The 25,656-nt window shown below is 40.6% G+C and overlaps 1 protein-coding gene across 2 annotated transcripts in view; it reads left to right on the forward strand.

Moving 5' to 3' along the window:
* The window catches only part of LOC108138933 (transcription factor hamlet), a 33,867-nt gene extending 9,533 nt beyond the window's left edge, over window positions 1–24,334 (forward strand). The window contains exons 1-8 of one of the 2 annotated variants that reach the window (XM_041710380.1): window positions 676–1,211; window positions 3,584–4,080; window positions 7,555–7,686; window positions 7,785–8,016; window positions 14,521–14,665; window positions 16,906–17,062; window positions 21,058–22,038; window positions 22,462–24,334. In XM_041710380.1, the coding sequence (XP_041566314.1) occupies window positions 1,184–1,211; window positions 3,584–4,080; window positions 7,555–7,686; window positions 7,785–8,016; window positions 14,521–14,665; window positions 16,906–17,062; window positions 21,058–22,038; window positions 22,462–23,679 (3,390 nt within the window). In that variant the 5' untranslated portion in view covers window positions 676–1,183 and the 3' untranslated portion in view covers window positions 23,680–24,334. Of the gene's footprint in view, window positions 1–675; window positions 1,212–3,583; window positions 4,081–7,554; window positions 7,687–7,784; window positions 8,017–14,520; window positions 14,666–16,905; window positions 17,063–21,057; window positions 22,039–22,461 lie in introns of those variants that run through there. The other variant, XM_017261506.2, reaches the window with a different exon arrangement.
* The last annotated feature ends 1,322 nt before the right edge of the window (window positions 24,335–25,656 follow it).

A 25,656-nucleotide genomic window follows, 5' to 3' on the forward strand; every position in this document is an offset into this window, starting at 1 on the left:
TGTATCCATATCTCCACTTCGGTATATAGATATACCATTTATACATAAAGTCGAGTCTATATATAGACGAGTGCATAATGAATGCGAAGATGTGCCCGCCCTATTATCCTGACTCCTCCCTCAACTCGAGCTGGCTGTCTGTGTATCTCAAAGATACATAGCCGCATTCTGATAGGAAAAATCGAGGGGTAAATAAGGGCATCTCTCTTGCACTCGCATCCGCACCCGCACTCACACTCACACTCTCTATCCCTGTCTCGTTGGCCATCTCCCTCTGTTATCCTTTCTGTGGCCACTGGCACTAAGGATTCGAATCAGAATCACCAAGTTTCAGATAATAATAATGAATGCGAACTGACACAGATTTCAAGGGGCGAGAAAGAGAGGTGTTCTCGCCGCGAAAGAGAGAGGCACAACATAGTCCCGGAATCCCCGAGCGAGAGAGAGTGAGCGCAGGATGGAGATACATATGAACGCACTGAAAGATACCCAGAGAGGCTGTTGTCGTGTGCTCTCAGTGCGGTTATTCTGCTCTCCGATTTCATCCCCTAGACTTTTTGGGTTTGGGAAGATAGCCAGGACATCAGGGCGATCTTTTGGGAGATGAGTATGGTTTTCAGTGCTTGCTTGCTTGCTTTTTTTTTTCAGTGGCTGGCAGAGAGGAGCGGAAACAACCACCATGGCGAATGGGCAGCCAACCAGCCGCCCGAAAAATTCCCATTCAGAATCAGAGAACCCAGCAATCCGGCAATCCGAGAATCCAAGAATCCTCATCGCCTCCAGACAATTCAGTTCGTTGCTGAGCGTGCTGGCAATCGGAATTGGAAAATCACACTCGCCTCGCCGCCGCCGCCGCCGCTGTTGCATTCTCAAATTCTCATTTTCATTCTCGGTCGCTGTCGACGTCGACGTCGCTGCCACACACAATTTTGTTCTTCATATTTTTTTGCGCTATCGCAGCAGTCTTGCGAAGACAACCGGCAGATAGAGACGACCAACCCATCAGTTAGCCGTTTAAATCGCAAGAATCGGACTATACCAAAAGCGACATCGAGCATACGCAGTGTTAGCCCACGTTAGGCCACTAAAAATGTCGCGTCGCGTGTTATGAAAATCTATATACACACATTTACAACCGATCTGTTTATTGTGATAATTACAAGTAACGTTTGAAAGCGGAATCATGCTATTCGATCGATTTGTCATATCAGGTTGGTTCCACGCCGTGAATATAAACAAAATCGGTATCTCGCGCCGTGACTTACAGGGAATCGTAGTTCCCTGAACTAAATCAGTTGCATTGAAAATGGTTTACAATGGGACTAACTTAGAAGGAAGCCAAGTGAATCAGCTTGAGCCAATCCATTCTTTAGTCACTCGATTGTGTTTCAACAATAAAACATCAGTGAGAAGAACTGTGTACCAAAAGTTAACCCATCAAGTGTTTAAAACAATTAAAACAGATATAAATCTGGCTTTACCTTGGATTGAATAGGATTTTTAAAGTCTGATGAAAGTCTTTCATATCTATTATATACATAAAAAAAAAACCACAAAGCTATCGACAACGACCAACATTTGCAAATTACTAAATTTAAAAAGTTTATTTGTTTAAGTACTATAAATTTTATTTGTCCTAAAGCATTTGTAACTTTCCTTGAAAGTTAAATATAAAATATCTTCAAGCTTAAGCGGAACTTACCATAGTCATCAAAAACAAGCTTCTTTTCTTGAAGTTTTAAGCTAACTACGAGATATTCTTAACTATGCAAAATATTTGAATCTTATACAATTATTTTCATCTCTAAGAACTCCACCCCACCTTTAAATAAACTAAATCTTAGCTAAACATCAGCCAGTAATAAAAATGCAAGTGCATTTTAAATTAGTCAAAACCATTCTCTTGAGAACTCTGTCTCCTAAGTCAACCAAAAACATCTTTTAATCTAGTTTCGTTCATAAACTTAGAAGCAAACTTTTAATGGCCCAACTCAAACACGAGTAAGCCCTAAGTAAGCCCATTAAAATCGATTCCCACTTATCAAGCCCCCCAAACAAAGGCAATCAGCCATTTATGGGCAGTTTTATCAGCAGGCCAGTCCCAAATGTGATTACCTAAAAAACAAATTAGCCGAAGGTCCCGAAGTACCCTCCAACTAACAAGAAAAACACTTGCGCTTGAGTAAAAGCGAAAACTAAAGAAAACTGGAGTGATTAACAATCGGGTTGTCAAATAGAGCCGAGGGCGGTCTTTGAAGTGTAGGCCACTTCAAAAAGATTTCGCTAAATGGTGTGAAGCCGTCGGGGTTCGAGATCGAAGTCTCGGGATGCTGTGCAAATAGAGTGTGCCGCAGGATGTGCGAAATGCAGCAGGTTGTTCGGGTCTAGGAACTCGAACACTACACTCTACACTCTAAACGCAATATTTGTTTGACCATTGCGGCCCATTGTTTGCGCCTGTTTTGCGGTCTATTTATATGGCCGATACTTATCTGGTTCGGGGGTAATGTTACTGTTACTGTTACCATTCGTACCGCTGGTACTCGTTATCTCTGGAAGCGCTGTCATATTTTGTCTAACAGCTCAAATTACGATTTAGTTTCAAGTGTTCGAACAAGGCGGATGGACAAGACAAGAAACCAAACAGCAAACAGCAAACAACAACTAGTAGTTGGGCAAATATCAATAATCGTCGGGTAATTTGTGCGTGTATACTTATGTTCCGAGCCCACCGATTATCTATATCTCAAAGAAGTGGGGGTTTTTTTTTAAGTGACAACTAGGGAATGCACTTTTTTATATAGCTATGACTCTTACATCATCATCTATAATAAATAATTATGGTTTTTCATAATATTAGTTTTGTCCTTGCACATATTTTAATTATTAGTAAAATTTCTTGATAAAAGAGAGTGTTTTAACGTACTTATTTTATAAATATTATTTCTGTGATATTCTCTTAAGCCAAATATAAATGATATGCTTTTGTGTTTTGCTAACTTGGGATTGCTTAATATTTACTTCAAATACCTTCCTTAAAAGCCAGCAATAATAGAATCTTTTTACCCTCGACTTAACTGTCTGTGAATTATCTTTTTAACTGCCCTAGTCCTGTCTTTCTATCTATTCAATCGGCAGACGCCCGTCCACTCACATCAATTAAAAGTGATTACGAATCAAAGCTATTCATTCAAATTGTTGTGTCAACAAAATAGTTTAAATATTTTCCCGTCGATATTGATCCAGATTTTGTTTGCACAGCCTGCTCGGGCAATTCAGAAACACATACGAGGTAACAGATATGCCCTGTCTGCCGGAAGGGTAGAGACCACAGACACCTGTCTTGAAGGGGAGATAGGAGCCACAAGCTGTCGGTGCATTGCAAAATCACCCGGAGATACCTTTAAATGGAACCGGGCGACGATTGTCATCTCTCGCTTGAGGAGTCGGCTTTATCTATTTTATTTTGGGAGTGACATGACAGCCAACAACTGATTAGGATTAGTGCTTTGAGTGCTTGCTAGCCGGCGGTCGGAAAAGTCATTTCTAATCGGTGTGTCTTATTCTTTACGATTCGCTTCAGGCTCCAGCGGCGACGACTTCGATCCAAGTGCGAGTGTTGTGCGTCACCATCATCACCACCATCACCTGGACCTGAGTGCCAGGGGTCAGGCCTTCAATCCGCTGCCCGAGCCACTTGAGGATTCATTCGCCGCCCGCCATCGCTTGCCGCAACCGGATCCTGTGGAAGGATCACCGACGAGGCGGGCTCTGGATCCGGAGCTCCTGCATCACCCCAATCATCTCCAGCACCAGCCACCGCCTCCCACGTTGCCTCTGTCCCTGGAAGCCCAACCCCAATCACCCGCCGCCGACGGCATGGATGCCTACTTCAAGGACCGTGCCCAGGCGGAGCACATCCTGCAAGAGTGGGCGCGGAGGCGCGACTTGGACTGTGATCTGGAGATCCGTGATAGCGGCGGCGTCTACGCCAAGACGCCGCTCCAGCGGGGCACCCGCTACGGGCCCTTCCCCATGAAGCTCAGCCACCAGCCCAACGACCAGCAACTGGCATGGAAGGTGAGTTCACTTTACAATTAAATTAGTTACTATACTTGAAGAACTGAAAGGATGGTGATCAAAACAGCATTGTGAGTTAGTCAAAAGTAAGCATCGTAATGATAAGCTAAAAAAACGGTTTTAATTTAAAAAAATTAAAACCTTTATATAGGATATATATATAAATATATAGAAATCTCCCATTTCCACCCAAATATGTCGTTAGTTTTCCACCACAAATATTTTCCCAAATATTTCCGTTGCCTGATTATACAAAACTTACAAATCTCGAAATAAAATATATCACCAAAACGGTCCTTAAGCCTTTCACATGTGTGCGCATTTTTGCAATCTCAAATTACTGTTTTTTTTTCGCTGGTCGGGAAATTTAATCCCATCAGATCCGTACCAATTTTTATGTGCGAAAATTGCAACCGAATTGAGTCATCCCAATTTTTTGGGTAGTTTTCGCAGGGAAAATCAAACGATTGGAAAGAGATTTGATTAGAGCTCTACCTCGAGGGTATCAATTGTCAGTCAAATGTGCCTAATCCCTGGCCAGAGCTAATTTACCTTCGCCGGAGTGGAAAACCAGGAAAACCATCGACCAGGACGAAAATCCACAAAGTGCACCCCAAATGAGGCTTAAGTCGAGGCCGGCTGATGATTCCAATTAGGGATCGAAATCGGGATCGCAGGCTAGTGCTGCCGATGAACCCTTCGATCGGTTGTCAGTCAGTCAGTCAGTCAACTGACACTTTCCCTCCCTCCAGTTTGTGCCTCTTTTGGGCGCACAGACAATCCAATCAAATTATCGCGCCTCGTCCTGTTGACAATTCGCACAAGGAGAAATCCCTTCCTTTACCTACGTGCACAACTCAGCTCAGCTCAGGTATTGCTACAAAAATATTGTTTCTGCCACTCGAGCGAAAATTGCAAAAATAACAGAGCCTTCGGATCCCTTTGCTGCTGCTGCTGCTGCCTCTGTCCTTTATTCCTGGATGATCCTCAAATCAAGCGCACTTTTATCGTTCACATTTCCGTTTTGACAGATACATTGGCCGTATCTGTCCCTATCTGCCACCGTTTCCCCGACTGATCCTCCCGGAGGATCTGAGCTGGCAATTCGAAGCCAGTTGTAGTTCTAGTTTTGCCAACCGAACAACCGAACAACCGAACAACCGACCGAGCGAACCCAACACTTTGAGATTATCTCTGGCGCGTAAATATTTTCCCTGCCCATTGACTGTTTCGTGTTTTGCTGCTGCGCGTTGTGGCCTCCTTTTTAATAAAGTTATGAATAGGCAAGGACATGTGTGATGCCTGTCCGGGGATTATCGACGGACAAAACGGGCAACTGGAACTGTTTGCCAAACTGTCCCGGCAATTTTTAGCCATGTTGCGATGATCTTATCATTTTTTAGTGGCTGCATCGGATTGCAGTTTCATTTGCCGTTTTAAATAGCCGAGAAAAATACAGAGGCAAAAGATCTTGTACGATAACCTGTATTATCTTGGTATTTATTGCCCTGCTGTACACATGACACTATGTGGGAAATTTATTTTTGGAGGAAAGAAAATTTTACTTTTTTAAATTTCTGTTTGTGTTATTTTTTTCTCTTAATGTTTTTTTTTTTATAAATCTTAAAAGGTAAACTTATGTACTTGAAAATGAACAAAGTTTTGAAAAAATTGCTAGTCAAACAACAAAGAATATGTTTTAGATTATTTATTTGCAAAGTCATTCAGTGCTAAGATAAGACTTATCAAGCTCATAATTTCAGCCAATTATTAAAGAAAAAATAAAAGTTTTTATAATTTGTGATTTTTGCAGAGGACTTTAAAAACAAAAAACTTAGTACAAAATTTTAATACAGAATTTGTGTTATGTCAATTTGTTTTAAGCATTTATCTTGTTTAATAACTTGAACTTCTCGACTTTAACAACATTCCATAAATGTAAGCAGATGTGTTTTGATGCCTTCCATGCTGCTTAGCCATATATCCTCCTCCTAATTATTGTAATTGCAAACTCGACCGTTTTTCAAAAATCTAAGCCCTTCCAATTATACATTTTTGCAACTATAACTTCCGAGGGCCCCTCCCCTCCCCTCCCTACTCAGCCTTAAAACACAGACTGCAACCTACTTGTTTGGGAAAGCACTTGAGGAAAGCAAACCAACCTCGCCTTCGTCCTGCAAAACGCAAAGTTTATTTCATTTATACGCGCGTATAAATTTGTATTTATTTTATTTTCGCTCTGCATATGCCGCGGGGCAGAAGAAGCCACTTGAGGCGTTGTTAACTTAATTTTTGGAGCGTGCACATATGCTGCTCGCCCTCTCTCTTTCACTCTTTCACTCCTTCGCTCTTACTCTGCAGACTCTCCCACTCACACACCACTCGATTGCAAACTGTAAAATGCCGTTTTTCCAAATGAATTCATAGACAAGAGGTTGACGGCGGCGACTTGAACGTTGCGCATACGCAAAGTCATTCAGTCAACCGCAGCGTTTGAGTTTTGGTTTTTTGATTTTAAATTGTGGTTGATTTTTTTTTCTGCCGCTGCGGCTGCTACCGCTGCTGCCTCCAACTTTCGGCGTCGCAAAGTCTAAGGCAGTTTTCCCCATTTCCAACCGCAACTACAAAAAAAAAGGAACAAAAAATAAAGCGGCAGCCGCCGTTAACGATTTGTGTAAATTATGCGTATTTCAGTTTGGCGCCGCTGCTTTTATTTTGTATACAAAAACTGTCGGCTGTTTTTGTTTAGTTTTGAGTTGTATTTTTTGCTTGTATTCGCACTGTTGCTGCAGTTTCCCCTTACTGCCAGTGACCTTGATGTGGTGGGCAGACTTGTGGGCGGCGTCTTGCTGGGTTTGCTTTTGACTAGAGTTCTTAAGGGCCTTATTAATTGGCTGAATAATAATTGGGTATAATTATGGCATATTTTTCATTAATGCACTTTACATATTCTTCCTTTTTTGTTCTGTTAAATAAGACAATTATTTTGTGTTTGTGATTATCTTAACAAGCCATTCCAAAATATTTGTTCTTCTGCACATAAAAATATTATCACGTCAAATCAATAAGTTATGTTAAGGAAAATAGCTGGTAAGCTTCAAAATATTATAAATTATTTATAAAAGTTGTTACGGTAAGAATACATGTTTTTCGCAAAATATTATAATTTAAATAATTATTTATAAATTTTTTTTTTTATTTTAAAGTATTTAAAAACAAATTATACTCCCCAAAACTAAAATATCTACCTGGCTACATGTCAATTATACACGATGTATGACAGTTTGATGGTTTGTGTCATGGCTTAGCAAAGACAACTTGTAAAAATAGCACAGTTAGCCGGGTTGAACCAACAGATGGCGCCGGCAGTTATCTTTAGAAATCTAATACAACTTAAAAATCTTTTTAAATTAAGACCACAAAAATGAAAAAAAATTACATTTAAAATTAATTACCCTTATGTTTTGTTTGCAGGCATATAATGGATATTTTAATGGCTGGCTAGAGCCCACATCTGACGTGTCGACGTGGTTGAAAAAAATCCGAATCGTTCAGGACGATGGCTTTGGCGAGGCTAATTTAGAGAGTTACATTAATGGCGGTTATGTGAGTACAAGCCCCTTGACCCGAAACCCCTAAGCACGTGCCACTCGAATTTTTGACAATTTTTTACAATTATTTTCCCCTTTTTTTTTAATTAATAGCTGTGGTACGAAACGAATCGTTATGTGAATGCAGGCAGTGAAATGGTCGTCGACGGTCGGCCAAAGAGTCCTGTTCAGCTGAATGAAAATTTCATAAACGGCGGAGGAGTCCTGGCAGCCGCAGCCGCCGCAGCAGCCGCCGCCGCAGTGGCCGCCGGCTCGTCCTCTGGACCGAAAAGCGGGGGCGGGGGCAGCTCACTGCCCAGCGATGATCGCAGCGAACGTGATAATGGTGAGTACTCTATTTTATTTTTTTGCATTAATTTGTTGCCGATTGTAAAAACAATTACAATAATAACTCAAATTCGAAGTTAAACATTTTAAAACTTAAACAGTTTGCAGTTAGTCAAAAGAACTGAATTATTTGAAATACAAGAAATCCCTTAACAAAGTTCAAGCGATTAAGTTTTCTTCGACAAGTTTTAAAGAGAATAATATTACAAAAATTATATTGGAATTGAAATGAATAAAGTAATTAAGATGTCATTCTCCATCCTAATGCACGGCTACCAGGAGGACCCCTGACACAAAATTGTTCAATTCCATCTAGATTTGACATTGAAAATGAATATAGTGTGTGTGCTGTGTCCATGCTGGTGTGGCTAATAAGTGCAGCTGTGGTGCCAGGCAATTAACGCACAACGCAACCACTGTGGGTCAGGTCAATACAGAATCCAGAATCCGGTGGCAATGCCCGTGACAGAGTTCCTGGCACGAGCGACGGCCCTCTGATACAATCTCGGGAGCAGGCAAAAAAGGCATTGGAACAGCTTATGAGGGCTCACAGAATCGGGCATCCCTTCTGCGACATCAACGCGCACCCTTTTGCCTCCCCTAAATGCGATCAATTTGTGCGCTGCGCATGCGCCCATGCAATATTCCGGCAACCGCACATGTTTTCATTTGTTATTAAAATGTTTGATAATTTCATTAGAGATCCATCAGCAAACAAAGGGTCCGAGATTGTGTCAGCGATATATGCTATCCGCTGTATATGTTGCTGACAGTCAAAATGGCACACGCTCAATTTAAGCCTAATCCTGCATCCCTCGAGTCCCTCAAAAATGGGAAGCCGGGGCGTGTTTGATTATAAACATGTGGGATTTATGGACAGCTCATTTGGCGTTTCACACTCTTTTTTCTGATTATCACAAATTTAAATCTCCACGGAAATGTTTTCGTTAGCGAGTCGGCTTAAAATTTGAATATGTAACGAACATAATGGTTAATTCCATATGCTTATCTGCCGGATCATAGTTGCCTTACAATGGTTTCCCATTTATTTTTGAGTTTTTCAATTAAAGCCAAGCTGTCAAAGTTTCCTTTTCGAAGCTTGATATTCAACCCGCTTTTCCCTACAAAAAAGGACACCTGTGACTTGACTTTTTAACATATCGTTAAAAACGTTCTTTCGAGCAACTTTTCTCGCAGTTCACGCGCTGCTGAGCAGGGAAATTTCCTCTAGTCTCTGGTCTGGCAAAAGACAAGGCCCAGATGTCCTGGCCCAAGGACATGCCAGCGAATGCCACCAGTGCAGCACGGGGGTGGCAACGCGATCAAGGCTCCGTCCGGAAAGGAAATAGGTGACAAGGAACGATCGAAAGTGTGGTTGAAACGGTAGCAAAAGATCGCTGAATTTTCAGGAGAGGGAGTTCCAAGTTTCGACGTTACTTTTGTCGAGGAATATTTAATGAGTCCCTGGGCTGGGAATTTTATATTTTCGAAAATTTTCATTAAGCAAAATACAAATGCCAATGGGGTGCGATTAATGGCATGGGAAAGTTTTTTTTAAGTTATGCAAAAAATTATGTGTGTCATTACTGGCTTTAATTTTAACAATTTAAATAGCTATAAGAAAAATTTAAGACTCTTAAAAATATTGGAGACAAAAAAAATCATTCTTAAATTTGTAGTTCAGATATAAAGAGTTTATTCAGCTTCCGCTACTATCAAAAAAATGATATATAAAAAACAATAACATATAAAACATTCCTTAGAAGTTCATTTTTTAAGCAAAACTTAAATTGTTTTATTTGTATGACTATCTTATTATTGTTTTCATATAAAAATAAACGTTAGATGGCATATTACATTTTTTACAATAACAATAACTTTTATAACATTTGTTACAATAACAATAACTTGTACAAATTTTTAATTAAGAGTTTAAAGTCAAAAATTAGTAGCATTTTCTGTACAATTGTATCAAGCCATTCCTTAAATCAATCCAAAAAGAACCAACCCACAAAGTTGTCAACTCAAAGCGAGCTCTTTTCACCTTGACTCCAGCCCTCCCCCTCAAAGCAGAACCGAAACCATTCCCCAAAAACAAACGAAACCAAGACACTTTTGAGATGGCTTTCGGCTTAGGTCGCGGCAAGTCTTCAATCGACCAATCAAACAATGGAACAAACTATACACGAAGCACATTTAGATACATTCGTATGGCCAACTGGCGACTGCCAGAACACACGCCACATAGACCAAGCCCATAAACGAGATCCTAACTAACTCTGCAGATACGACAACACACAGACGTGCGCGGATTGACACTTTGTCGCCGGCAAAGCTGATGGATGATTAATGAGCTGAAAACCAAAATCGAATGGGAAAAAAACAATATTAAATAAAAGGCTCGTGTCGCGTCTTCGGCTAAATGATCATCGTGTGTCAATTTGGGCATCATTAGGAGTGCCACCTAACCCTTTTTTTGTTTTTTATTTCGGCTGCTGCCAAATCGATTAGCAGGCGGATCTAACTTTGATTTTTTTGTTATTGTACTTTGTTTGAGCAAGTTGTAAGGTGTAAATAATTCAATCAATCATTTGTCAACAGTTTCGGCTTCCGTTTAGCGAGATATAGCCTCCGATTCAGGGTCAGCCGGTGTCTTTCGGCAGCCAGCAGCAGATTCTGTGATATGTAATTGGCATGTCAAAGAGTTTCAGCCCGCCCCTTCGGCATCCCCTCGGCACAATCCACATCCTGAAGCCGTTCAATGGATCTATTGAATTGTCAGTTCTGCATTGGGCGAGTGTATCAATCTGTCAGATGAAAGGGGGATTCCACAGCTGCTGCAAGAGAACTGGTGAAAGGCGTGAAAGGATTGGACAGGATTCGGGGGAGATGCTGACAAGGGGGCTGGGCAATGGCTAAATGATAAGGAATCGATGGGTAGCTAGACAGTCGGGTCTTGAAGTTGCAAATAAATCATTGTGAAATTGATAAATTACCAGGAGTAAGCATGATTAAAAAAGTCTGTCGTTTTAGACTTTTAAAGAAAAAATAATATGGTTTAATATTACTATATAAGAGTAATTATCAATTTTAAAATATTGAGTATTTTGTCTTTAAAAATTGAAATATTCAAATTCCAAAAATGTTTGATTGAAAATGAAAGCAAAATACATTTTTATACCCTTGCAGAGGGTATTATAATTTCAGTCAGAAGTTTGCAACGCAGTGAAGGAGACATCTCCGACCCTATAAAGTATATATATTCTTGATCAGCATCACTAGGCGAGTCGATCTAGCCATGTCCGTCTGTCCGTCTGTCCGTCTGTCCGTCTGTCCGTCCGTTTATATGCAAACTAGTCTCTCAGTTTTAAAGCTATCTGCATGAAACTTTCCCAAAAGTTGTCTTTCTATTGCAGGTAGTATATAAGTCGGAACGAGCCGGATCGGACGACTATAGCATATAGCTCCCATAGGAACAATCGGAAAAATAAATGAAAAAAATTATAACTTTGCTGTTTTTTAATTTTTTGTTTAGTTCTTCGACATTTAGTAATGGTTAAATATTTCCGATTTACGGTTTAAATTTCATCAAAATCGGACGACTATAGCATATAGCTCCCATAGGAACAATCGGAAAAATAAATGAAAAAAATTATAACTTTGCTGTTTTTTAATTTTTTGTTTAGTTCTTCGACATTTAGTAATGGTTACATATTTCCGATTTACGGTTTAAATTTCATCAAAGTCGGACGACTATATCATATAGCTCCCATAGGAACAATCGGAAAAATAAATGAAAAAAAATTATAACTTTGCTGTTTTTTAATTTTTTGTTTAGTTCTTCGACATTTAGTAATGGTTAAATATTTCCGATTTACGGTTTAAATTTCATCAAAATCGGACGACTATAGCATATAGCTCCCATAGCAACAATTGGAAAAATAATTGAAAAATATTATAACTTTTCTGTTTTTTAATTTTTTGTTTAGTTCTTCGACATATAGCAATGGTTAAATATTTCAGAATTATGGTTTAAATTTTATCAAAATGGGACGTCTATATCATATAGCTCCCTTAGAAATAATAAAAATATATAAAATAACTATCAAATAATTGGGCTGCAAATCATCATAGCTTCAATGTTTTTAAACATATACGAAAGTAAATCATAATTTTAATGTTTTCAAAAATGTTTAATTCTTGCAATAGCTGCAAGGGTATATGAACTTCGGCTTGCCGAAGTTTGCTTTCTTTCTTGTTTTGTTAATCCTTTGATAACATTTTTTTTGTTTTCAATTTTTTGTCTTGTTTAAATAAAAAAAACCGTATTTTTGAAAGTCAAATTAAAAACAACATTCTTTATTTGCTCTTGTTCTTATTGAGTACTCTTAAGACCAGGTGTTTTATTTTATAGGGAAACTTAGTTCCCAGGATTCCTCCCTACTTAGAGCAAACCACCCAAACATAAGTTTTCCCAAGCATTCTCAGGCTCGAGGAACCTACACCACCTACCCTACCTTTTGACCAGGACGCCATATGTCAACCCACTCCCACTTCGACTCCTATGGGCCAGCCCCACCCCCTAGACACAGATCCCGACCCTCCTACTATCCCACGCTTGCCCACCCAAAAATTAAAAACGAGAAAAGGCTGAAGCCAAAGTTCAAGTGCAGCCCACAAGGAGAAACTCTTGACGTGGGAATCTTCGCTGCCCCTTTCCGACCATATTGCACACGCTGAAAATTAACTTTTGACCCAAACAGCAATTACCACTGTGCCGAGCACATTTAGAGTGGGGGTGGTGCTGCTTAGGACCCACCCTGCGAGCGGAGGGGGTGGGCTGCCTTGAGAGGCAACACCTGTTTAGAGGCCAAAGGCAGCGAGACCTGGTAAGGTGCCATATCTGTATGACTTTTCAAACGAAATCAGTCCAACGGAACCGCATCGAGTGGCGAACGGGGTGCAGGGTGGCAGTGGCAGTGGCAGTGGCAGAGGTTGAGGGGTTGACTGCTGACTGCTGACCCCTCGGATGTGCTTGCATGCATAATCTCTGGTCATCGCCATCATCCCTTAGCTGCTCTCTGTGGGCCTGTGCTTATGTTGGTGTCACCTGGTGGTTGTCCACTGCCCACCACCCCTGCTTACTAGTCCTAGCACCAAACCCCACCCCAACCCCTCCCTCTCTCTCAGCCACCCCCTAGAGCACCTCAGCTTTCTCCTCAACCTCTCTGCTCATATTCAACACTCATTTCCCCTAGGAATTGTTTAAAGGTGCAGGGAGAAAAATAGTTTTTAGTTTTGATATAGTTCTTTTCTTAACCTAATAGGGTTCAAGTTGTATAACTCCTTGCTAAAGAATTAAAAACAATAATTTCCAACAAATTCTAAAACAAGAACAAGGCAAAAACGTATTTTCTTATAAAAATAAAAAATATAAACTTTATTTTAATTAACTTTGAAAACAAACTTTAAAAAATTAAAATTTTTAATATCAATATATCAAAATATATAAATTTCATCTTAAACAAGTTATTTAATCAATACAAAAAAGACATTTTATATATAAGAGAAATTTAAGATATGTCATGGATTTTTTTCTTACTGCATCTGTGCACTTGGCACTCGTCGGGAGTCGGCCAAGTTAAGAGAGGGGTGAGGTTTTGGCTCTAGAGGTGGTGGGATGGGTAGGGGTGTCTTGCCTTTACCTTTACCTTACTTTCATTTGGGACAATTATCTATTCAACGTCAAGCAATGCGAGTGCCATATATGAGTGCACACGATTTCGTCTCCGCTACCAATTTTGTGTTAAGTGTTTGCGTGTTTACCCCGGTGTGAGTAGAGTGCGGTGTGTGTGCAATAGTGTGTGTTGGTCATATGTCAGTGCGTCCTGGCCAGAAAAAAAGGACCTGCCGCAGATTGTTAGCGGGCAAACAAAACATTAGCTCGTCGGCATTATGCTCCGCGAACGACACACTTGTTCATCAAACGCGAAGCCGAACGGTTGTGTGTCAAGTGACCAATCCAAGTGATATCTTAAGGATCGGAAGGACATATAGTGAACGCCTAGAGTTGAAGATTGCCAGCTTTCTTGTGAGTGCTTGTGAAGTGCTATAAAGTTTAAGGATAAATATTTTTACTGACATCACTTCGACAATTTATATCCTTTTTCTGTGATTTTAATACCCGATTACTTAAAATATGTGATATTTTATAATTCTCCAAAATGGAAACTAATTGAGATACTAGAGGGACTAAACAGATTTTTAAAGTTTTTACCTAAATTTTTTATTCCAAATTTATGTCGCGCTTTAAAGCTCACTTAACAACAAAAACTTTAGCTTAACATTTAGAAGTGGTATTTAAATATCTGATATTCTGACCTGTCTTATTATTATTAAATTAGTGCTTAATTTATTTGTTTAATATATATCAGATGATCAAGGGTCAATAATATTTTACTGCCTTGTGTTAATCTAATCAATTCCTTTCTGTCTTTTCCAGGCTCTTTGTATAGCGGTGACGAATTCTCCAAAGATAAGAAAAACTCCTCGCTAATCAGCCAGGGAGATAACGATTTCTCAGACGACGAAAACGGTTTCGATATACGCTGCGAGACCTGTGATAAAGTCTATCCGGATTTAGAACGGTGAGTACCAGTGGCCAACCTAATTGCCATTAATCAGACCCCCGTGGAGAACCCCTCCAGTGCTCCCAACTCCCGATTTTCGCGTAGGTGAATGTCTGCAGCTGAAATTGCTTTGGCATTTAAGCAGCATCGACAATAATCTAAATCAAATTTGTGGGTTGCTTGAGTCGAAAAAATAAAAAAAAACAAGCCCCCAATTAGCTTCCAACTTACCCATAAGAATTATGGGTGCGCAGCAAATAAAATCTGTGTAGAAGTTGAAAGAGAAATCCGACTGATATACAAAGTATCCGCAAATGTTGCTAAATGCTTCGGGTCTAAGTGGATATGCGGTCTAATGGCGGGCTCCGGCGGAGATCTTAATTAAAAGTTGATGGCGATAATAGTGCGGCCAATAAAAGTGCCATTAAAACATCCAAGAGATGCTCGGCCGAAAGTGAGAGTGAGCTGTGAGCTCTGAAATGAATTGAAATGGTCTTGGTCTTGATCTGACTGGCTTTCGGTTCGCTTTGGCCAACTGAAGTTTACTATACGTCTGTTTGGCTTTGGCCCGTTCCATGATTGGGTTTTTATGGGCCCAAATGTGCAATCTGTAGGTGTTAACTGAGCCTTAATGCCTGCTGCATTGGCTCGGCATTTCGATTTCATTTGGCTTTATTTAGATTTTTTTCAAAGTTTGTTTTGGTTTTACGATTAGGAGTTTCAGTAGTCGTTGGTTGGCTGTATCATTAAAAAAAAGGGGAAATCTCTATCTAGTTAAATTCCTACACTGCTTACAGAAAAGGAATAGACAAATTAATATCTTACTAATGATTTAAAATATGAAATAATATTATATTGCACATAAATAATAAATATAATGCACATTAAATTATATGACTTAATATTAAAATGGATAATATTATATTTAAAATAGTTCTTATTTGCTTTAAATGCATTTTATTTGATATAAATACAGTTTAAATTTAAATTACATTTTTCGATACTTAAATTAAATGAAAATCAAAGGGGATATATCAGTTCAGTTTAGATAAATCAAATTTATACACTGCATTGGCTGACTTTCCCTTGAATACTGAACATCAATCTATCCATTAAGTTTTCCCGCTTGAAAAATAAACATGACCATCGTCCTCCCACACAAGTGGTTAATGCAAAAGTTTTGTCCCAATATTTACAAATGTTTTGCGTTGTAATAAATAAATGACCCACAAGCAGCAACAATTGAAGGCAACACGCAAATGACATTTCCATATCCTCGCATATATATACACACGATGTGGCTATAATCATAGATAGCCATATATTTAAGTTGAAGTGCTAAAAGCGAGCTTTGATTTGATGTTTGGACCGAGATGTAGAGCGGCGTAGTAAGTTTACCGTTACTAGAGTGGGTGGTGGGTCCCCAACTCCGAACCCCCACCACCAATCCCCAACCCCCCTGGGGTGCACTTATCAGTGCCGGTGATTTATTGAATTTTACATGAGGAGCTCTCGATGGAAGGGAAGCTATGTGAGCAATGTCTGCGTGTCCAGGCTGTCTCTCTATTTTTCCTTCTTTTTTTTTTTTTTTTTTTTTGCCATTTATCTGATGTTGAACATGCATGGACTGTAAGCCAAACAAACGCCCACACTTGAGGTGAAGGTAACGAAAGGGGGGTGGAGATTTAGGGGGCTCGGAACTATCAACTCTTCCATGACGATGACAAAACAAAGAAAAATGAAAACGTTGCCGCCTCTTGTCGACATCGCTTTGCTACATACATATTTTTTTTTGCCTGATTTTACTCCACCTACATGGAAGACGATAAGCATCGCACCACCACGCACCACTTTTGGCCACAATTCTCCTCCATCAAGGACGCCTTTGCTCATTGGCCGCAGCTGTTTTGCTTTTTTGGACAGAGATCGCTTATCAAGTGGCCGCCGCGCATATTAAATATTGAACATCATTTGACTAATTGACGCCCGTCCAAAAAAAAAAAACAGGAGGGAGGGATTTTCCGCAGGGGGCGTTATCCCAGGTGGTCGGCACACAAAGGCGTGTGAACTGGCGCACATGACTTTGATTGAACCGCGGCGATTTGGCGGAGAGCCCCACGAAAATGTCACAATGCTAATTTCACTTGTGATGACAGCCAGTCAGATAAGCCAGTCGAAAGGGAGAACTTACTGCCAGTGCTTAGGTACCCTGAATTTTCCTTAACTTATGAGCGCATTTTTGTGTTTTTCCCTTCCAGCTTGGACGATCATCTGGTGGGCGCCCATCATTTCAAACAGGACGAATTCCCCTGCAAGCAGTGCCCATTGCGATTCTGCCTTCGTCCTTTGCTCATCAAACACGAAGCGATCTCCCACGATAATTTGCGCAAATATTCCTGCGAGAATTGCACCAAGGTAAGCTTTGTTTCAAATTATTAAAATATTATTTATAGTGGGAAAGGAGAAAAGAAAGAGATTTTTTGCTTTTGGAATAACAAGCTTATATTTATCAACTTTTATTGACCTTCGCTTTCCTTTCATTAACAAATCTATCTTCAAATATAAATAGAAAGTCTTCCAAATAATATGCTTTAGGCCACAATTTTAAATTGTTTAAAAAGGAAATTATTTAACTCAAAAATAGTATCATATCCTTAAAAGGCTTAGTTGAAAGTATCATCAAACGCTGATCCCCAAAACGTATGGTTATAGTTTCTATAAAGATAAAGAGAGAGCATCCAGGCTTTAGCTTCTGTTGCCGTCAACCTTCGATCGGTCGAAAAGTTACGCCGTCATTAATTATTGTATCGGCTCGTGGTGCTTCGGTGCTCTGGTGGCTTGGCAACATAAAAAGACTTTTGATTTCAAGCGGATCAATAGCCGCGGGCTGCTAACTTGGCTTTTAAGACTGAAACCCCCCTGCCCCTGCTACCCATCCACGATTGAGCACGCGCTGAGCGGCTTACTTGCAATAGCTGAAATCAGGGCGTGTACTCATCCAAAGCAGAAACACTTAAGCGACCCGTAATGAAGAAACCCTGTCGCAGTCCCTCAGCTTTTCCCCGCCTTTTGTTCAGTTTCAGTTCATCTTCGCTGGCTTTGGCTGCATTTGAATGCCAAAGCGAAATCAAAAGGGCTTGGAGTTGGAGGCAGTCATAGCCACCATAGCATACCATCTATCCATCCATCCATCCATCTGGCCATCGAAAATCATCCATCCATCGAACGATTCGTTTCATGCGTCATTGTCATCGCACTGCGACTTCGACATCGACATCTTCCAAAGATGTTTTAATGGCATGTTGATTACGATCTTGTGGTCGCAGCCAGGCCTTTTCTCTTGGCTTTTCCCCTTTTTCCCCATTTCCATTTCCAAATCGAACGGTATTTCAATGTCTACCGAGCATTACAGTTGGTTTACTTAGCGCTCTGTAATTGTTTCGGTGGCATGTAAGTAGCACGCATTGTGGTTCCCCAACTCTCGGTTCTCCAATCTCCTCCTCAAAAAAAAAGAAAAAAAAACCCATCCCTAAACGGGAGCCACTCGGTCCAAAACAAATGATGATCGATCTTTTGGGCCAGACTTTCGCTGGGGTCCGAGCTTTTTTTTTTCGGTACGAGTAGGTACGAGTAGGCCCTCTGACAGGCCTAAAAAAAAGTGCTAGCTCTGCAGCTGTCAGCTTTGTTTGTTTTAAGCAGCCGGCTTAAAGCGTTTCCAAAGGGATTTGCCACGGATCTACAAGGCTTTGTTCGAGGGCTTAGCTTGGAATCCGTGATGAGGCAGTTGAGTGCACAATGGTGTTAAGGGGGGCGGATAACTGTGAAGTCGTTGGGGGTTAACTGACGGGGCCTCAAAGTGGCTCAGGAATGTGTGGGGTTATCTATTATATTCTATTAATTGTTAAACTCTAGAATTTTTGCTGCTAAGGAAATTAATAAAAAATATCATTTGAAGTCATTCATTACAAATTGAAGCGGATGAAAATTTTGCTCATGTCTAATATTTCTACAACTTAACAAATTTGCTTAAGGTAGTTCAACAGCTTATTTAAAAAACTTTCCTAATACTAACCAAAGCATTTAAAAACTGGCAATCCTTTTTTAACTAGATTTTGTTTACCTAGTTTACCTAATTTGAATTTTTAACTTCCTTTTAAACCAAATAAATGCCTGATTTCCACTCGATCGTCATCTGAAATTTAAGCATTCTTAGTTTATTTCTCTGTAACTTTAACCAGAAGTTTCAACTCCATTAGGCTACCAGAGTCTGATCACATCTTCGGGCCATGGACCCACAGGCACTGATGCCTTGGCTGACCCCACGTACGCTCCTAGATCTTGGCTTACAGCCCCGCCCCCCCCCCTCAGTCTGCCTCCTTGATAATACCCCCCACCCAAGTCACATTCCACAGAAAAACAGAGATCTCGTCGGCGACTCTGCACCACTTCTCCACTTCGTTACTTCTGCACCACCGAATGCCAAAACACCTACACTCAACCCACCGAAGCTGCGACTGCTTTTCATCTTTCAGTGCACAGGAAAAAATAACTTTTGTTTTGACACTCTCTAAAAAAAAAAATTTTAAAGGATCTTGAAAAAGTTTTGTTTTTTATAGTTTTTTTATTTAACAACTAGATTTTCTTTGGATTTTTTTATTTTAATGATAATGCTATCATTTCCATTTGTTACTGTTGTTATTTCGCCAGTGATTGTTGTTATTGCTGTAACACCATGATCGTCGTTGTCGTTATATATATATATATTTTTTTTTTTTTGTGTTGTAGTTGTCGTTGTCTTTTGTGGCGTTTTTCGCCTTTTTGGAGAGTAGTTGAATCTAATCCATTTGATGTAGTTATAGCACGAGCTATTCTTGTATGTCGCCTCTCTCTCCGCCTTCCCTGAATACCCCCGTCTTCTTACCCCCCTCGAAACCCGCCCGATTTTCCACCTTTTGTGTGGCTCATAGAGATAGACAAAAAAGGCTGCCTCGATCATCGTTTGATATGAATTCGTAGCGCATTATGACAGCATGATTAGGCATAACAGTTTCGTAAAAAGGCGACGGGGGAGTCGGCTGAAACGGCTGACCGAAATCAAGTTTGAAGTGGGTACACAAAACTGGATGCCAGGCTGAATTCCCCTCCTGCCCCATCGAACACCCCCGCCAGTCCACTTCCCCTTTATCCTCTTCCCAAGCTCGATCTGTCATTGCCTTTGCCCAGTCGAAGAAAACGAAAAGCGCGAGCTTGTGCTGGAATACTTTTGGTTTAGGGCTGGTCGCACTATTTGTCACAGAGTTTGGTAAAGAAAAATAATTTAAGATCAAGTATAGTATAGAAAGGAAAGCCTGAATGGGCTTTTGTTCAGTAAATAATATGTTGCGAAATACAATGAACTTTAACAAGATCTGCTTGAATATCACCCTCCAAAATTCAATTTTTTTCTTAGCTAAACACCATATACTTAACATTTAAATTATATTTAACAACTCATAAGAGGCTGAAAATGCAATATTCTATAAAAGCCATGTTCAAATGGTACCTAAACTTAAGGAATGATTTCCCTTAAATTTATTCAAAGATTTAAAAATATCCCAACAATTTCCCTTTATTATTTTTACCAAGTAGCTTTTCCTTTTTCAAGATCACTTATTCAGGCTATTTTATACCCTTTTCCCTTCACTTATTGAGGGCCAAATCGCGGGTTTCTATTGTCCAGCCCTGAGCCACGTTTGGAGACCTTTTCGGGGGGTGATAGATGCTTCGAGCCAGGCAATGACAATTGTAACAATTGATGTTAATAATTGACGAAGGTGTTTGGCTGCTGCCAGTGGGTGGAGATGATGTTGTTGCCAATCGCTGTTGTTGCTCCGGTTACCTTTGCGTAATCTCGGAGAGCGTCGGCTATTGTCTAGCCCAAAAGAGATCCGTTTAAGCGGCAAAAGCAGCAACAGCAGAACCACCAGATGATTGATTAATTTCAGTTTCGTTTCATTTCGATTTGGAACCAGATCACCCAACCAGTTCCATATTTTATGCAGAGAAAGAAATATTTATGTATAAATATATTCGAGATTAATTGAATTGCATTTTATTTGGAAAATAAATTAACATAATAAATATTTGATAATATTTTTTATAACAACAATGTGTTTCTTAATTAAAAAGAAATCATGAAAAAAAGTTGTTAATCTTAAGTACTTTTAAAGGTAAACGAAAGGGCATTTTCAATGCAGTTTCAAATATATATACGTGCTATTAAAATATTTAATCTTATTTTAATGGGTGCTAATAATATTTGTATACTGTTTTGTTGTATTTTTTGGCTGTGTATATATTTTTTTATTCCACCTCCGCCAACCAATCGCAACTCACACCGTTTGCTCTGCTCTGTGATCTGTATTTTGCAGGTATTTTGTGACCCCTCGAATTTACAGCGGCATATTCGCGCCTACCACGTCGGAGCTCGCTGTCATCCGTGTCCGGAGTGCGGGAAAACATTCGGGACCTCGTCGGGCTTGAAGCAGCACCAGCACATTCACAGTTCCGTGAAGCCCTTCGCCTGCGAGGTGTGCGCCAAGGCGTATACGCAATTCTCGAACCTGTGCCGGCACAAGCGCATGCACGCCACCTGTCGGATGCAGATCAAGTGCGACAAGTGCAACCAGAGCTTCAGCACTACGACCTCCCTGGCCAAGCATAAAAAGTTCTGTGATTCGACGAGTCCGGTGTATCGGAACCAGCACGTCAATCGCCACCATCCGCATCCGCTGCCGCACTCGCATCCGCATCCGCATCCGCATCCACTGGGTCAGGAGATTCAGCAGCATCTGAGTGCGACTGCCACGGCCACCTGTGTAGCGCCAGCAAAGGAATCAGCGGAATCGCCGTCCTCAGCAGCTGTTGCCGCCGTTGCCGCCGTTGCCGCCATGTCGACGCCACCGAATCCCTACCTCATGTTCCGCAACGCACCGCCGTTCTTTCCCGCATTTTCGGCATACGCATTTCCCGGCTTCATGCCCCAAAATCAGCTGCATAACCCAAACTTCCCCATGTTCTTCTCGCAAAAAATGGACATGGGTTGTGTCGGACCCGAGATTACTTCTCCAAATTCCGGCTTCGGTTTGAATTCGCCACAACGCTGTCTAAAAAGTGATTCCGCTGCTCTCCCGCGGACTTTTAACAAAGTGAAAAAGGAAGACTTGGACTTTAAGAAGGAGCCTTTCCTGCATGTCTCCGAAAACGAAGACGACGAGAGTCGCCATTCATTGGACATTAAAATAAAACCAGAGGAAGCCATGAAAGATGTCAAGTCGGAGGAGCAGAAGGAGATGAAGCGGGTTGCCGAAAGGGAAAGTAGTCCCGACCAACAGCAGGCCGAGGATGATAGGGTAAGTCAACCAAAATATCCATTATATGTCTAGAAAGTGACTGTGCAACTTCAAAATGATATAACAAATTGGTAAATTTTGATTATTACATCTTTCAAAGCATTATGTTAGTATATTCATATGGAGTCGAAAGTTTTATAACTCAAGCTGGCCTAACTAGCTATAAGTAGTTTGGAACACAACTAATTAGGAAAATTATTTGTTTATTACCAATAAAAAGTGTAAATTTTTGTTAAATCAACTCTGTAATTTAAAGTCTCCACAACTCAGAGCAGATTGTGCTTTGAATTATGAATGTCCTTAATAGTGAAAAATCAATCAGTTACTGACATCTGTTACTCAGACTTGGCTTCATTTATAGACTGCTTTTTAAGCTTCTTCAATTATATACTAATTTGTAACTCCTTTTTTCTCTATCCTTAGAAATCCATCGACATTGTGAGCACTCCACCGGAAACACCTTCTGGAGCAGATGGACCGCTGGATCTTTCGATATGCCGCAAACGCTCGGGTTCCGCCTTCTCCCTTAACGCCTACGCCCCCTCGGAGGAGAACCTGCTGTTCAATAGGTTTATGCCCGGGTTTCAGGAGTTCCACACCGAAGTGGGTCCGCCGCCGAAGATGAGAAAGTCGCACAGTTCGGCGGAGTCCTCCGCCTCGCACAAGTCCACGCCCTCTGCCTCGCCGGGACTAACGCCCTCGCCTTCGCCGCCCACCAGTGCGGGCGGTGAGCTGAGCAGCACGTCCGAGGGCGGCGGAGCGGTAACGGAGACGTCGACCTCCGCTGCGGCGGCAACAGCGGCTGCAGCAGCGGCGGCAGCAGCAGCGGCGGGAGCGGCAGAGGCCGCTCTGGCCCACTTTACCCACGCACAGACCCACGGAGCCGGCGGCGCTGCCGGCGCCAACACCATACATCCGATGATGCTGGAGGAGATCTATCGCAGCCGGTTTCCTTTTTTATGCCGCCCGGGCGGACGGCCCGCCATTGAGGCGCTGCTGGCAGGAGCCACCAGTGCAGCAGCCCCAAGGCGACCGCTTCCGCCCGTGAAGTTCTCCACGGTCAGCGGACTGAAGACCAAGGATCGCTACTGCTGCAAGTTCTGCGGCAAGGTGTTCCCCAGATCGGCCAACCTGACGAGGCACCTGCGGACGCACACCGGCGAACAGCCGTATCCCTGCAAGTACTGCGATCGGGCCTTCAGTATATCCTCGAACCTGCAGCGCCACGTGAGGAATATCCACAACAAGGAGCGTCCCTTTCGCTGCGAACTGTGCGACAGGTCCTTTGGCCAGCAGACGAATCTCGATCGGCATGTGAAGAAGCACGAGTCGGAGGGCAACAACTTCCGGGACTCGCCCAGTTCCGCTGGCAATGCTGAGCGGGAGGAGTACTTCGATGAGATACGCAACTTCATGATGAACCGCGTCTACACACCCAATAGTTTGGCCGGAAATGAGGGCGATACCGAGGAGTATGCCAATAGCGATGATCAGTCCGTGATCCTCGAAAAGGATGCCGGCAGCCTCAACAACAACAACAGCAGCAACATCAGCAACAACAACAGCAGCAGCGGCAACAACAAGAACAACAACAACAACAATAGCAACAGCAACGCCAAGGCCATAACAATAAGCTCTTAAAAACGGGGGAAAAAACAGAATAGGAGACAATTTCCTTGTTGTTAAATGAAAAAAGAAAAAAAAAAACTTACTTTAAAACTTACTTAAGCGTGCCTCCGAGAGGGAAACCTATTATTAAGTAGTTACCATTTCCACACATCTTGTACTAAACGAAACACTAAACATTAGCTATGCAATCAATGGAAAAAGACGGTGAAGCATCAAAACTTAAACTAAAAACACAGATAAATACAATTTAAAGGGAAAAACTTTATAAACTATATACTATACTTAAACCCACTCTAAAACCACCTTAAGCGTGTAGCTAATTTAAACATCTGTACATAGACATATGCAAGTCTTAACTTAATGAGTCGATTTCAACTACTTTGGAACTCTGTGGATTATATACATAAATAAATATATGGATATTTTGATTGTGTACGTGTATAGGCTTTATATATATATATATATATAAATCTATATGTGTAAATCGATTTATAACGTATGCCATAAGTCTAACATATTTATAGAGCTAATTATTGCAATTCTCAACAACAAAAACAAGAAAAACGAAATCAATTTTATAACATTTACTTAACGTTTAATTATATTATTATTATTATATATATGAAAAACCAGAAGAGATCGTTATGAAACATGAAAAATCAATAAAAGAAACAATCGCATAAAAGGCAATCGTTTTTATTGGAATTCAAATTATACATTTGGAAGCCATAGGTGTTTTTAATGGCTAATAAAAACATTATTTCAGCTAACAACCTACACATACAAAATTGGAGCAAACATTTGGACACGTGTTTAATTCTGTTAGATATTTTTCCATGCAATTCAAACTTTTCAGTGCGCTGTCGAATTTATTGGCTCATCTTTCCCAATTCGAGACCAGTGAAAAACCGCACAAGCCAAACCGAAATTTTGTGGGCATAATAAAGCCATTCAAAAAGAGGTTGGTTCATCTACACTCAATTACCGCATAAAAGAAGACTTTATACACCCATCAATCCTTGCCGCAGACCCAAAACATAATTGTGAACGCATTTGCCTAAAAAACAAACCCGCCCGATTATTAATCATTGGTACAGAGCAAAAATAAAAAATAGATCGAAAAAGATGAAAAAAGGAAAGACGAAACAAAACCCGAAACTTATAGCTTTTTAATATACCCGGCCATCCATCTGGGCAACCAACCCAAGTCATCTATCCATCCATCTATCCATCCATCCATCCATCCATCTCGACTGCGATCTCGAAACTCCGATCTGAATGCAAAGGCGTGATCGGCAAAGCGAGTTAATTACCCTTCCGGTTTAGAGTGTGTTACGCCTTCGGCGAAATGCGGTTAAAACTATGCGATCTATCCATGAATACTTTTCATTTTTTTTCTTTTATATTTTACCAATCCGTATTTCGTTCGTATTTCTGTTTGCTCTTTTGTTTTTAACTGAATTTTAAATTGTATTAGCCGGGGCGCTCGCCATCGGCATCAATCATTTTTTGCCAAAGCCTTTTTGGCTTTTTACTTTGTTTTTATACCCTTGCAAGGGGAATATATAATTCGGTCAGAAGTTTGCAACACAGTAAAGGAGACCTTATAATATATTTATATTCTTGATCAGCATCACTAGGAAAGTGGATCTAGCCATGTCCGTCCGTCCGCCTGTCCATTGATTTCTTCCCAAACTAGTTTCTCAGTTTTAAATCTATCTGTATGAAACTTTCCCCAAAGTTTTCTTTCTATTCCATGTAGTATACAAGTCGTTGTTAGTTCTTTCATATTTTGAAATGGTTTATTTTAGAACTACGGTTGAAATTTGATCAATATTAAAACAAATAAATGAAAAACAAAAGTAAGTTCTCTAATTGGTAATAGTCTTATAATTAAATTTTATTAAAATCAGAAAAGAAAAAGCTGCCATGGGAACGATCGAAAAATTGAGCTGAAAATCATTTTAGCTACTATAACATTAGATGTTT

Source organism: Drosophila elegans, unplaced genomic scaffold (genome assembly GCF_018152505.1).
Source record: "Drosophila elegans isolate 14027-0461.03 unplaced genomic scaffold, ASM1815250v1 contig_814, whole genome shotgun sequence".
NCBI lineage: Eukaryota > Metazoa > Arthropoda > Insecta > Diptera > Drosophilidae > Drosophila > Drosophila elegans.